General features: G+C 43.1%; 1 protein-coding gene across 1 annotated transcript in view; it reads left to right on the top strand.

The window, feature by feature from the left end:
• The window catches only part of TBCK (TBC1 domain containing kinase), a 342,207-nt gene that overhangs the window by 304,562 nt on the left and 23,264 nt on the right, over window positions 1-14,381 (top strand). The window contains exon 25 of the mRNA XM_044302639.1: window positions 8,812-8,971. Coding sequence (XP_044158574.1) covers window positions 8,812-8,971 — 160 coding nt within the window. The remainder of the gene's footprint in view (window positions 1-8,811; window positions 8,972-14,381) is intronic.

Below are 14,381 nucleotides of genomic sequence, written 5' to 3'. Positions count from 1 at the left end.
TCCCCACTAATACAAGCCCAAAAATGTTTTAGAACATATAACTGCACCGCACAAGGGCAAATAAGACGTAGAAATATTTCCTTGTAATAAACCCTGTTAATGGCTGTATAAAACAGTAGAGATGGCCTTGCGGTTCGCCCAGCGGTCGTTTCGTGGCGAACTTTGCTCGTTCGCTATTCGCCGAACATGCGAACATATGGCGCTCTCAGCGCACACCATATTCTTTTGCATTGCGACAAACTTTGACCCATGAAACATCCATCAGGTGGGACATTACAGCCAATTGAGATGTTTTAGCACATGGACACCCCCCCAACCCTATAACAGAACCCGATCTGGCAGCCATTTTACATTATGTGTTTTGCCAGTGTAGGTAGAGGTTGCATTTTGGAGCAGGGACAGGCTGTTAGGGTATAATATATAGGACCGCGGCACTCACATAAGTAAATAGTTGTTTTTAATTTTATTTATCCATCCAGAAAATTAGGCTAAGGCCAACATTTCGGTCTCTTCCCGAGATCTTGTTCAAGGCCTGAAATAATACAATAATTGTAGTACATATATCAGTATAATTATATATAGGATTGTATCAAATCCAGGCGGTTTCATCACTTCTAGCCTTGTCCAATTACTCTCCGGAAGCACAATGTTTTTGTGTGACGTTACTAAAGTATATATTACAAAACAACTACTTTATGTTTGGGGACGCCGACTATATTCAGAAACGGGGTACCGCTATGGGGGCAAATGAAGCGCCGCCGTATGCGAATACCTTCATGGCGAAGTTCGAAGAGGATTTTGTTTATCCCTATCCACTTTTTCAAACACATGCCAATATTTGGTATCGATATATAGATGACATCTTCTGTATCTGGCAAGGGGACACCGCATCATTCTCCGATTTTTTTTGACCATATCAATAGACAGGACCCAGATTTGACCTTTACTTCGCACTTTGATTTACAATCTATCAGTTTCCTGGACACGGTAGTCATTAAAACACAGAAGGGCAACCTGACAACGGATTTATATAGAAAATCCACAGATTCTAACACATTACTCCATTATTCCAGTTGCCATCCAAAAAATACTAAACATTCACTTTTACGTTCCCAGTTCAAACGAGTAGCTAGAATTGTTGAAGATCCTGTGCTTAAAAACCAGCGCCTGAATGAAATGGCCGTGAACAAGGTCTCGGGATGAGACTGAAACGTTGGCCTTAGCCTAATTTTCTGGATGGATAATTAAAAATAAAAACAACTATTTACTTAATTCTAGTGCCGCAGTCCTTTATATTATACACTGATTGATGTTACCGCTGAGCACCGGAACTTAGTTACGGAGTGCCGTCCAGACAACCTTTAAGTTAAGAACTTAGGGACACCGAACGCTAGCTAATAGGGCCACAAAAGTCCTTTTAAGGACTGGTAACGTTGTGCTATCGATAGGTGTGATACACAGAGGGGTGTGATATACTTATAATATACTTTCTAACATAGAAAGTATATTATGGTGCATTTGTATGCTTCCAGAAAATACTGATTGAGGGCTGCATTCTATCAGCTTCCACAAAATAGTGATTGAGGTTTTTCTTATACCTGCATCCACAAAATTACTGCTTGAGGGTGATATACCAGCTTCAACTAACAACTGATTGAGGCCTTCCATTTATCAGCTTCCACAAAATAGTGATAGAGGTTTTTCATATACCTGCGTCCACAAAATTACTGCTTGAGGGTGACATACCACCAGCTTCAACTAACAACTGATTGAGGCCTGCCATATATCAGCTTCCACAAAATAGTGATAGAGGTTTTCCATATACCTGCGTCCATAAAATACAGATCGCGGGTTTTGATATACCTGCTTCAACTAACAACTGATTGAGGCCTACCATATATCAGCTTCCACAAAATAGTGATAGAGGTTTCCATATACCTGCGTCTACAAAATTACTGCTTGAGGGTAATATACCAGCTTCAACTAACAACTGATTGAGGCCTGCCATATATCAGATTCCACAAATACTGCTCTTCTCTAGGGACTTTGGCACAGGGTCATTTTGTGATCATTTTGAAAATGACAGGCAGAGGAAGAGGCAGGCCGTTCCGCAGGGGTGGTAGGGGTCGGGTAGGTGCAACAAGCCAGAGCCTAAGTGGTAAGTTGGAGAAGGTGCGTGCGATTATCAGTCAGTCTTCCGCTTCTATACCCTCCTCATCCTCTGTATCTGCACCCTCCTCACTCTCTGCTGTGTGCACCCCCAAAGACACCACCACCACCATAGCCCCTCCACTCGAGTCAGAGGAATTATTTTCCCATCCATTCCCAGACCTTACCGATGCGCAGCCATTCTTGGCGATGGATGAGGAAGAGGAGGTAGCAACGGCCGCCACCCAGCGGTCTGACGACAGTACCCAGATCAGCCCAAGGAGGGTGGTCCCCGCTGTTGTTGCGTCCTCCGAGATCTCTAATTTCAGTGGTGGTGAAGGTGACGATGATAACATGTCGATGGATATCACGTGGAAGAGGAGAGGAGTTCAGAGTAAGAGATGGAGCAGCAGATAGGGAGGAGAAGCAGGCAGAACTCGCAGTGCACAGGAGGCAAAAAGCAGACTGCAAATGTATCTGGAGTGACCCAACCAACATGCACGGTCACATCTTGCGCCCCCAGGACGCCGGCACATGGCTCCGCAGCATGGCCTTTTTTTTTTAACGTGTCAGCTGCTGACAATAGTGTTGCCATCTGCAGCATTTGCTTTCAACGCATAAGAACCCACAAAGACACACTCCCGGCGCTCCACGTCCTGCCTCTTTTTGTTCTCTCTCCTCCCATTTGTCCTCCACTCCACCTTCCACCGTGCCATCATCGCGTTCATCTGGCACAAGGCAGGCTTCCGTGGCTTCCGTTGCCCAGCGGCTGACCGCTTGCTTGTCGGAACTGCTAGCCCGCCAACTACTGCCATATAAATTGGTGGACTCTGAGGCCTTTAGAAAATTTGTGGCCATTGGCACACCACAATGGAAGGTACCTGGAAGAAAATATTTCTCACAGTAGGGCATCACTGCACTATACTGCCATGTTCAGCGGCAATTGAATATATCTCTGGCACACAGTGTCGGTGCCAAGATGCATCTGACCACAGACACGTGGTCTAGCAAACAAGGGCAGGGAAGGTAAATAACTTTTACTGCCCACTGGGTGAACCTTCTAACAGCCTTCAAGCATGTAACCCGTGGCACCCGTGTGGATTTGGTGTTACCGCCACGGATTGCATGCAGGCCTGCCTCTTCTCCTCCTCTTACTCTATCCTCCGTTTCCTCCTCTGCTGACTTCTCCTTTTCCACTGCTATCGCCTTTCCGCTGCACGCCCCAAGCTTCTCAGAACCTATTCAACATGCCAGGTAAGACGTTGCCGTGCTGTTCTGCGGCTGTTGTGCCCGGAGGACAAAAGCCACACCGGTCCTGCACTCCTTTCAGCAGCTAACTCCACTCAATTTGACAGTCGGTAAAGTGGTGTGCAACAACGGTGCCAATCTGCTGAGCGTGCTGAAACAGGGCAAAATGACACACGTGCCGTGCATGGCACACGTCCTGAACTTAGTCGAGCAGCGATTCGTTGCCAAATACCCTGGGGTCCAGGATGTCTTGCGGCAGGCCAGGACAATCTCTGGCCATTTTAGATCTTACACATCCATGGCTCGCCTTGCTGACGTTCAGCGGTGACACCACTTGCCCGTCAGACGTCGGATTTGTGGTTTCTTTTCACCGCGCCACATCTGTGTTATATGTGGCCGCATGGTGATATGCCTTTCTAAGTGGTTCTGCTGGATAGTCCCTCCGACTAAATCTGGTCCTCAAGTCATTTGCAGCCATCTTAAAGTCAGCCCATTCTGAACAATTTTGCCTCGCCCGCACATATTGTCTTTTAGGGATGCCTTCAATGGGAGTGGATGACTACTTTCCCATTTGAGTAGTATATTGGTGGCCAAGGCTTCCTATACATATTGGTTGTAATTGTTCTGTCTGGGCCAATCTTGATAGAGAGGTTAAGGAATTTCAGTTTGGTGTCATGGATCTCACTAGTAAAGTACAGGCCTAATTCGTTCTGGTTGAGGTCGGACACAAAATACTCAAAGGCAGAAGTGGTGTTCTCCCACAGTATAAACACGTCGTCGATGAACCTCAGCCACAGCGTAATGGACGAGGTCCATCGACTCATGCTCTCACCAAAGACAACCTCTCTCTCCCACCAGCCCAGGTAGAGATTTGCGAATGTCGGTGCACACAGATTGCCCATCGCAACTCCCCTGAGCTGGCGGAAGACCTGCCTATCAAACAGGAATATGTTGTTCTTCAGGATGAAGGTCAGCAACTTGATGACAAACTCATTGTGTGATCTCAGATGTGCCCCCCTTTCTGCCAGAAATGCCCTCACAGCCTCCCATCCTCTTTCATGTGGGATGGAGCTGTAGAGGGCTTCCACGTCTAGGCTGGCAAGGAGTGTGCCACTATCACATACCATTAAGACGTCTGAGCACATCCATTGAGTCCCTTACGTACGAAGGTAAACTCAACATGAAAGGGCGCACAATCACATCAATGTATTTGCTGATCTCCGTGAGGCTTCTGACCCCAGACACTATAGGTCTGCCTTTAAAGGGGTTCACCCCTTTATGTGTTTTAGGCAGAGCATAAAACACAGATGTAATGTGGGTTGTCGGGTAACAGGTAGGTATATTCGGTCAAATTAACCAAGCCTTGCCTTTTAGCCTCACCCAGTATCTCTGCCAATTTGATTTTGAGGGCATCAGTCGGGTTCAAACGAAGTTTTGCATAACATGATTTATCATTTAAGATACCCCTGTATGTTTCCCTTCCTAGAATTACTACATTTCCTCCTTTGTCTGAGGGTTTGATAATGGTCTCTTTGTCATTCTGTAACAATTCTAAAGCCTCATATTAACCCGGAGTGAGGTTATTCGATCCCTGCTCATATACATGTAGTGTCCTTAGTTTATCAGTTACAGTCATAAGGAAGGCGTCCAGGGGTGAGTATTCACTGACAGGTGGATTCTTCCTAAAGGGAGGTTTTAAGTGCGTGAAAGGACCAGTACCAATCGGCCTTTGCCCTTCCTCCCACAAATCTGCCAGAAGGCGCACATCAACCAATTCTTCCTTATATATGCCCAATCTCCGGCATTGGTCACGATCATGAGTGAGGAAGAATTTCCTTTATTTTAGTTTTCTGATAAAGTGGTTGATGTCCTTCACCCAGTTGAATGGGTTGTATTTACACACTGGGACGAAGGACAGCCCCTTAAGTAAAAGTTCCATCTCAGTACGCTGTCAGAGCTGTAAGTCCTCAGTGTGCCTCAATGGAGCTACTGATTCTTTCTGCTCCTCGGGGGATATTCTGTGCCCATTCCTAAAAAAAACACCTTTGTCACCCCTATCAGTTCTACCTCTGCCTCGGTATCTGTTAGGTTGCCAACCACGTCCTCTACCTCTACTGCACCTGGGACCATTGAGTCACTTTGTGGATTACTATATTGTTCCCTTTCTGTTTACTTTTTTCTTGACGAAACTGGGCAGTCACTGTTGCCTAATTAAGGGACAGTACTAGTGAGAGTCTCTAGGGATACATAGGGGCAGCGTCCCAGTACCCCTGTCTCTCCATTCTATCCTTCCTCCTGTTCTTTGCCTATTGGATTTTGCACTGTTTTGAAGGCAATCAGAGGTCGCATTGATTTAAGATTATTTTTTGGTGTGTCCTTGCCTTGTTTTATAAATATTTTTGGACCTTTTAACATTATATATTAATAAATGTTATGTTACCGCTTACAAATTTGGCCTTGACTACTGGAACAAGCTTATACTAAAAAAAAAGCCACCACTTACATCATATTTCCTTCAGAAAACACACAATACAATGTATTGTATATATCATATTTAATGATGGGGAGCATGTTTTTGCCGTCACTGGGGTGGTGATGTCTCCTGGGCTTTCAAGCTATCAGGTCAAGTATTATATTAACAAAATTAAAAGTACACACAATCTGTATTTCTATCACCTAGGGATAAGAGCTACTAGATGTGTATTGCAGTTGCAAGATTTATCCCCATCTCTTCTCGGAAATTCAGGCCCCAGCTTGCCAGCTGCATTAGAGACATTTTATAGGACACCTATGTAATTTTGTGTAAAATTGAAGACGCGCACTCACAGTACATCTTGCAAATTGCTCTTGCCAGCCCAGACTTGTCAAAGGCAGAACCCATTTATCAGTTTCCTAAAGAGACTATAACACACAGAAAGTAATCTGGCCCAAGGGTTACATATGTGTAAGTCACTAGCAGTATGCTCAGCTGTAGGCAAGAGGAGCACTTGGCAAATGCTAGAACCAAGCGTTCCTCCAGGCAACATTGTAACTTTTGCTGACTTCAGCACACATAAAATGATGCATAATAATAGCAAATTAAAATGAAAAGTACATCAGTTATACCAGTGTTTATTAATGGTATACAGTGAATTATTCGAACTGCTGGGATATGAAGGTCTTAACGGAAAACCATGTGTCAAGGTTAATCTTTCGATAATGTGTGACAATTTTATGTATTCAGGTATATTATATCCTAAAGTACTGGTTAGGTTATGTTAATGTTTTTCACCATTATAATGCTAAACAGTTCTTAGATTGAGTCATTTTCCCCCTTTCATGACCGAGCACATTTTCTTTTTTTTTAGTACGGTATGTGCAGGATTGTAAGCAATAATTATTTTTTGTGTGGTTAGTAATATAACGTATGCCTCTTTTTTCAGCGAGACATGGGGTTTTTACTTTATGTCTTTATCTTGATGCCTTTTTATCTTTATGCCTTGCAGAGTTACGACCTGCTGGACATTTTAAGTGCAAGACAAGAAAAAAAACGCTTAATGGTTGCTACATGTCCATTAATTGAAATTAAACGGACTCATTGTGATGAGCATCACATATAAACAGAAGTCTTTTTGATCAGACTGTGTTCACATTTCTTGGTTGCACAAGGTTTGGCTTGTGCACAGGAGGTTATTTCACTGGCGTTTGCCAGAAGAATGTTTTTTTGGAAAGCATAAGGCTTCTTTTTTTGCTTTTTGGAGTATTGTGGTAGACTTTGCTGCTCAAGTAGTCATGAAATTAAAAAAGTAAAAAAAATGTAAATTTGGCTCTGAAGAAAACCTCCACAGTGTAACGGAAAGCCCATCTTATAGGGAACCTGTCATCGGAATTGACCTATAGCACTATTTACATATTCCTGCTTTTTATGCTCCCATCATTCAGAAAATGGGTTTGTTCAGAATTAAAAGTAGAGTGTTTATGTTAAAAAAAAATTTTTTAACATGTACCGGACGTCATCTACTGGTAGTTCCTGGAGTCATTGGCGCGTTGTGCTGTCATGGAGTCATCCCCTGCTATCCCTTATATCTCCCTCTTTTAAACCTCCCCCTCCTTCTCACAGATATCCCCTTGGATTTCTTATGTCATCATCTGGTAATTCTCTTTGCGCTACCCTGATCCTGACATGCATCACTTCCGTCCTGGAAAGTTCAGTGAGCACTTGAAGCCAAGGTGCATACACTTCCGCTCACTGCACATGTCAGGATTGTGGCAATCCAAGGATGTCTTCTGTGCCTATACAAGATTTTTCATGGCCAAGTGGTGAAGTAGGAAAGCCAAGGGGAGGTCTGTGAGAGGGAGGGGGAAGTTTAAGGAAGTGAGATCTAAAAAGGAAATAGAAAGCATCAGGTTACTGAAAGTCAATGGGACTATTCTTTAATTGTACTATGCAATTATAACAAGTTAGCTTCTGCAGATAAATTCACCCTCATCCGGAAATTTGGATAGGGAGGCAAGTGAGATAACACTTTTGCTTTTCAAGGTAACAGCAGATGTATTGGCTTTCACCCATCGGCGGTTCCTTCTAAGGTCAATCCACAGCTCTAGTACTAGCAAAAAGATAGATACAGGAGAATGGAACAATGATTGTGTGTTAGAGAGGCAGCAATTTAATATGTTAGAATCTGCTTTTATTTCCTGGCTCTCGTACTACGCAAGAACTTGTTATACTGAATTATGAGTCGCCCTTTCTTGTAGGAGTCCTGAAATTTATTAGGGTTAGTGGACTCATATAAGTATATATAGTTTACAGTGAAGCCTCACCTCTGGAACCAGTGCAGATGGACCAGTTCTAAACTTGAGCGTGATGTCATGTCACAGCATGATGTCATGTCACAAAAGCCATTAAAAGTCATTCAAAATATCAACTAAACGTTTTTAGCCACTGCTTACTTAACTCTTTAGATTTTGCATTGGGCCCTGGAGTTTCAAGTCATAATACTATGAGTAACTCAGCTCTAAAGGTGGCCATACACATTATGTAAAACGTCCGATTTCACCTAAAACGAATGTTCGTGGGATAAAATTTAACAACAAACAATAGTTTATCCGATTGATAATAGACCATTATTTTTAGAAAAGAACTTGGCCTTGTTTAATATTTTCATCCGATTGTCAGACAAAAGACCTTTTGTTCAAAGAAAGATTGTTAAGAGAATGAAAGATTTTTTATCCATAAAGCGCTGTTTAACCATCAGCCATTTTATTTAATGTGTATGGCCACCTTAAGCACCTCCATCTAAGTGTTCTCTTTAGGTATAAACATCTTGAAGACCTGTCACTGATTTAATTATTGTTGTAACTCATACTGTAATTGCGTTTAAGACCTGTATTCCCAGGAATCATCTTTCTCCAAAGGCCTTAACATTCTTGTCACAGCTTTAATCGAGGACATATACCAGGTAGTATCAATATGCCCTATGGCTCAGCATTCACTGCAGATAGAGAACTGGTGCCAGGTCCTGCCAGTGCCACCCTTCAGAGTTTCAAAGGCAAAGTGATTGTGTCTGTTGGCCATGTGTCAACAAATGCAGCAGAGGTAAGTCTGAGTGACATATGTCTTCAACTGTTTCTATAGTAATTACTGTTTCATACCGCTAATTGGTATTGCCAAGTATATATGTCTTCTTCTCATTTAACTAGCACGCACAAGCCCTTGTGTTCATATTATTATCATTGGTACTATATTACTGTGCATATTGCCATGTTTCCCTACAACCCATCCTACCCAAGAGACGCACTGCACCCGCGCCAATTCCTTGACTCCCCAATAATGATCGGGCAGAGTGCTCATGAGGAATTCTGTCCAGTCATGGAGACAACTCTGTAAAAGGGGTTCTCCAGCCATTATGAAAAATATCAGCATTCAGCAGACCTGTGATAGAAAGATGGTTTTGTTAATACTTACCCATCCCTTCCTCCGCTGATGCTGCAGTCTCCGCTGCCCTCACACAGGCTCCCAGCTCTTTAGCTTGGCTCCTGACCAGATGTGTGAGCTTCTTTTCCTGTATGAACAGAAAAAGAAGCGTACACATTCAGTCAGGAGCCAGGCTGGAGAGCGGGACAGATATGTAGTAATAAAACCATCTCGCTTCCACAGGTCTGCTGAATGCTGGTATTTTTCATAATGCCAGGAGAACCCCTTTAATCTCTGTCATCAGTGTAGGACACGAAAAAGGGCTGAACTCAATTAGCCAGTAAGTTACACTTTATGTCTCAGCCTGCAGGGGCACATTGTAGCTTTGATACGTGGGTACAGGTATATTCACACATTGTCACATATACGCTGTTTTCTGATATATTTGTGAAGTTCTGCAAAATGCTGCTCACTGACAGCAACATTTCAGTGTATCCTAATCCATTGGACATCAGGTATGAGCTAGGTCTACCTACCCACATCACAGCAATTTTAAATACCAAGCACAAACCCTATCCAAAGGACAGAGCTGTGGTTATATATCGATTAATTTTATATGCTATAGGGGTGTTAGTGGATCATTGGATTAGTGGAGTCTGGTATTTCCACCTGTTGTGTTTCCAATCTGCAGTGGTATAGAGGGACATTGACATCCTGGTCTTTCTTCTTCTTTTTTTCATTCTTAGGCTACATGCACACGACCCTATGCCATCCGTTTTTTTTTTTTGCGGATCCATTGTAACAATGCCTAAAACGAGCAAGAATAGGACATGTTCAATTTTTTTTGTGGAGCTACAGAACGGAAATATTGATGCGGACATCACACAATGTGCTGTCCGCATTTTTGGCGGACCCATTGAAATTAATGGGTCCGCATCCTATCCGCAAAAAAAATGGAACGGACACGGAAACAAACGTTCGTGTGCATGTAGCCTTACTGTAAGTGTAATTTTTATTATTATGTTTTCTGTTTAAATACATTTTGATAGATTTTATTATCTGTATTAAAATATTGATTATAGGTTATTAATTATTCCTAGGTTTTCTATGCTATTTAGACTAGACCCTGTAAATGTTTAATGTGATGGCTGAGGTACTGACAGCTGATCGGCAAGATTGGTGAGGGTCCGACACCCGGCAATCACATGCTGGTAACCTATGCTGATGATGGGGCATCAGTATTAAACACTCAGAAAACCCCTTTAATTTATTTCATATAAATAAGGATAGATAGATTGATAGACTGATCGGGGTAATCTCCTGGAGGGGCAGTTTTGTATTCTTCTACATTGATGCATGGTATGCAGTGTTGAGCGAATCAAGCTTTGGATCCAAGAACTTTATTTTAATGCTGTACGAAGACCCGTACATGGGCTCTGGCGAGGCAAAGTGAGTTATCACCGAAGTCTTGCAAGACTTCGGTAAATAACTTCGACCATCTATTTTCAAACTTTTAAACCATTTTGAAACATGGATCCGAAGTTGGCTTCGGTACCAACTGGTATCTCAGTAGCAAAGCCAACTTCGAATCCATGTTTTAAAATGGTTTTACAGTTTAAAAATCAAATCTCAAAGTTATTAACTCACTTCGCCTCACCAGAGCCCATACATTTTAATGCTGTGCAGAGACGACTCTCCATAGAGCATTCACTCGAAGTTTTGATCGAAGCCACTTCAGATCTATAATCCGAAGCCCACTTGGCGCAACACTAATGGTATGTTTTTTTTAACCACGTCCACTTTCATGACACACCGGACATGTAGAACCATTTTAGGCATATAAAGTTTCCAGGTAGTGCAGAGTGTATTTCCATGATTGATGGTCAATCCGAACTATATTCTGGGTGGGAGCATCTAGGAAATGTGTGAAATACATGTAGTTGAAATGGTGAAATCCAAGGCACTCACTATATTTTACAAAACAAAATATATATATATATATATATATCTGCCTATTGTGTAATACACAGTCTTCTAAACCACCTGCACTCTCCACATCAACATGCATGAAGTGGTTGTGTCCACAGAAGTGGCAGTCATTGACGGTGCGGCACATGAATTAGCAGGCCTCAGTATACCTAATACAATATAACCGTCAGCCTTCCTGTGTTATGACAGGATAATTACATTATGTATAACATAGGATGTGTTATGGAAAGCCCGGCTGCACCAAACGAAGAGCAGCATCCGGCAGGACAGCTCTGCTTCACCCGAAATGTTTTATTTTAAGTCAATAGCTGACAGAAAGTAATGTGATTTTCCTCCGAGTGATGTCAGCGTGAAGGAATTCTGCATGGAGCCTTCAGGTATTCAGTTTGTGTTCATAACATGTAGTTGAGTATTACACTTCTAATCCTCTAGTTTGCCGTGATTCCGGAATATTTTCGTGTCAGATTTAATGGGCAATAGACAGCCGTACAAATTCTATCACTAAGTTATCCTTGTTATTTCCCACCATCAGCTCAGTAGTTAAGTTCTCCGCCCCAGTCATGAAGTGCATTTGTTTCTGCAGTTTTGCTACTTATTAAAATATTATTACTGTAATAATGTCTTTGATAAAGTACCGGAGGGGGTTTATAACTCGCCCAGATTGCTCAGATGGGTGCGATAAAAGGAATCCAGAAGGCTGTATGGTTTCAGTAAGCATGGTTTGCTGGAACTGGTTTATTCAGACTTTATTTATCAGCTGTATTTTTTTTGAAAGGTGGGTAGAGTTGGTAGAGAAGACCTGCCATTCCACCTTTTTCCAGTACAGCTATTCCCCCTAGCCTGAGGTGTTTCCAGGTGTAGACACTGGGATTGTTACAGTGAAATAAATAATAAAGGCCTCAGACTGTAAGTCTGGGTCAGAGCCTTGAAGCTGGTAGACTTCTCTCCTCTGAAAGCCGGATCTCCTTGTTACTTGTACCTAGCTGAGGTAGATATACGGTTTAGTAAGTGCCCAGATGGGCAAGGTCTTTGATTTAATGGTTGTGTGTTATTTCTGGAGCAGTGTCTTCACCCAAGTTATTGCACAGCCTGATTGCCCTGTATTCTTCTGGATGCTAAATAAACCATGAAGTCTGTGACCACTTGCCGTATTCACACAAGCAGATCCCTACATGATGTAGAATGCATCTGCAAGAAATAGCAAATTACTGTTATTATAATGAAGCCAAATTTTGAAATCCCTTTAAATATGTATTAGGAAAAAACTTTTTAAACTGTGTCCTAATATAATATCTGAATCACTTCTAGTAGAATCATCATTCATCCTTTATCATTATCATCTCTAATTGTCCTAGATCAGCCCTTGGTTGGTGGAGAGTGTCTCTACCAAAGCATGCCAAGGAATCACCGATTGTATGAGAAACAGATTTGTAATAGAAAGGCATGTCCACTGGAACATGAAATGTCACCAAATGGAAATATAAAATGTTGCCTCAAACTGATCTAATGTGGCAGTATAAAAATGTCGCACTATTGTTTCTCTACAATCCAGGTTGCAGTCTCAGAAATAGCTATGACTTGTGGAACAAGGATAGAACTGTAAATTGTGTCGCATGACCTGCCCAGGAAAATCTGACCCATGAAGGGGTTTCTTTGCTTTTTTGTAAACTGATTCAATTAAAGGGGTGTTCCAATCTTGGACATTGGAAATGCCCCCAATATCTGATAGGTGCAGGTCCTACCTCTGGGACCCAAATCTATCTTTAGACTGGAACTTGCAAAGTGAGGGCTCAATGTGGCCAGCCTCTGTTCATTTCTATGGGACTGCAAAAGTACCCAAATGCTGGCTCTGCTTTTTCCGTAAGCCCCATATAAGTGAATTAAGCGGTGGCTGCGCTTGTGTGGTGTGCTTCCCATTCATTTCCTACTCGGCTATGTTCGGCACTCCCATAGAAATGAATGCAGCGCGGTGCAACCTCCGTCACTTTGCAGGCTCTATCCTAATGATAGGTGCGGGTCCCAGAGGTGGGGCCTGCACCTATCAGACATTGGGGGCATAGCCTAGCGATATGTCCCCTATGTCCAAGATGGGATAAGCCCTTTAAAGGGAGTCTGTCACCAAAATATGACATTGTACACCACTTACATGGCTCTCTAGCACACCTATCCATTATTCAAATGGTACCCAGCAGGAAAAACGCACGTTAATCCATATGCAAATGAGGGCTCGCAAGTGCCCAGGGGCAGCGTTCGGTGTGTAGGTGCCCAGGCTGCTCTGCCTTCTTTTTTTTACGTTACTCCTGCCCAGCCTCTTCCTTGGCCCGCCCTGCAAGTCCATTACGTCATCCACAGGACCGGCCGATATACCGTGCGTGCGCAGTGCACAGCCGTCACAGGCATGCGCACTGTGATGCCAATTGTGGGCACGGTATCGCTACATGTAGTGCGCATGCGCCAGCACAGGCATGAAACCAGTGACTAGAGGGTGGACCAGAAGCAAACAGGAGGACTGGAGGCCCACAATAGGCATCACAGTGCGCATGCTCGCGCCGGCGGTGCACTGCGCACGCGCGGGACATCGGGCGGTCCTGTGGATGACGCAAGGGACTTGCAGGGCAGGCCAAGGAAGAGGCTGGAGAGGAGTAACGTAAAAAGAAGGCAGAGCAGCCTGGGCACCTACACACCGAACTCCACCCCTGGGCACTTGCGAGCCCTCATTTGCATATGGACTAAAGTGCGTTTTTCCTGCTGGGTACTATTTGAAGCATGGATAGGTGTGCTAGAGAGCCATGTAAGTGGTGTATAATGTCATATTTTGGTGACAGACTCCCTTTAATTTTATAGTTGATAGAGAGATATGAGATAGATAGACAGATACAGACTAACGGACCCATGGCCAGTGTCCTGATTACAATACTCAAAAAAATAAAATAAACGAGGCAGCTCTCCAGATTTACTGGGGTTTACTCTGTCACACATCAGTTATGACCCTTTATACGGCATCATTCTATTCTGAATAGCAGCCATTCTGCAGGATTAAAGCTGTGCCATGTGGAAGCCATGCATTTTTTAGTATTTACGCTTGCTGGAGCATGTTATCTCC

This window comes from Bufo gargarizans, chromosome 1 (genome assembly GCF_014858855.1).
Source record: "Bufo gargarizans isolate SCDJY-AF-19 chromosome 1, ASM1485885v1, whole genome shotgun sequence".
Classification (NCBI taxonomy): domain Eukaryota; kingdom Metazoa; phylum Chordata; class Amphibia; order Anura; family Bufonidae; genus Bufo; species Bufo gargarizans.
Note: the sequence above shows the minus strand (reverse complement) of the source record. Positions and strands in the feature narration are given on the sequence as shown.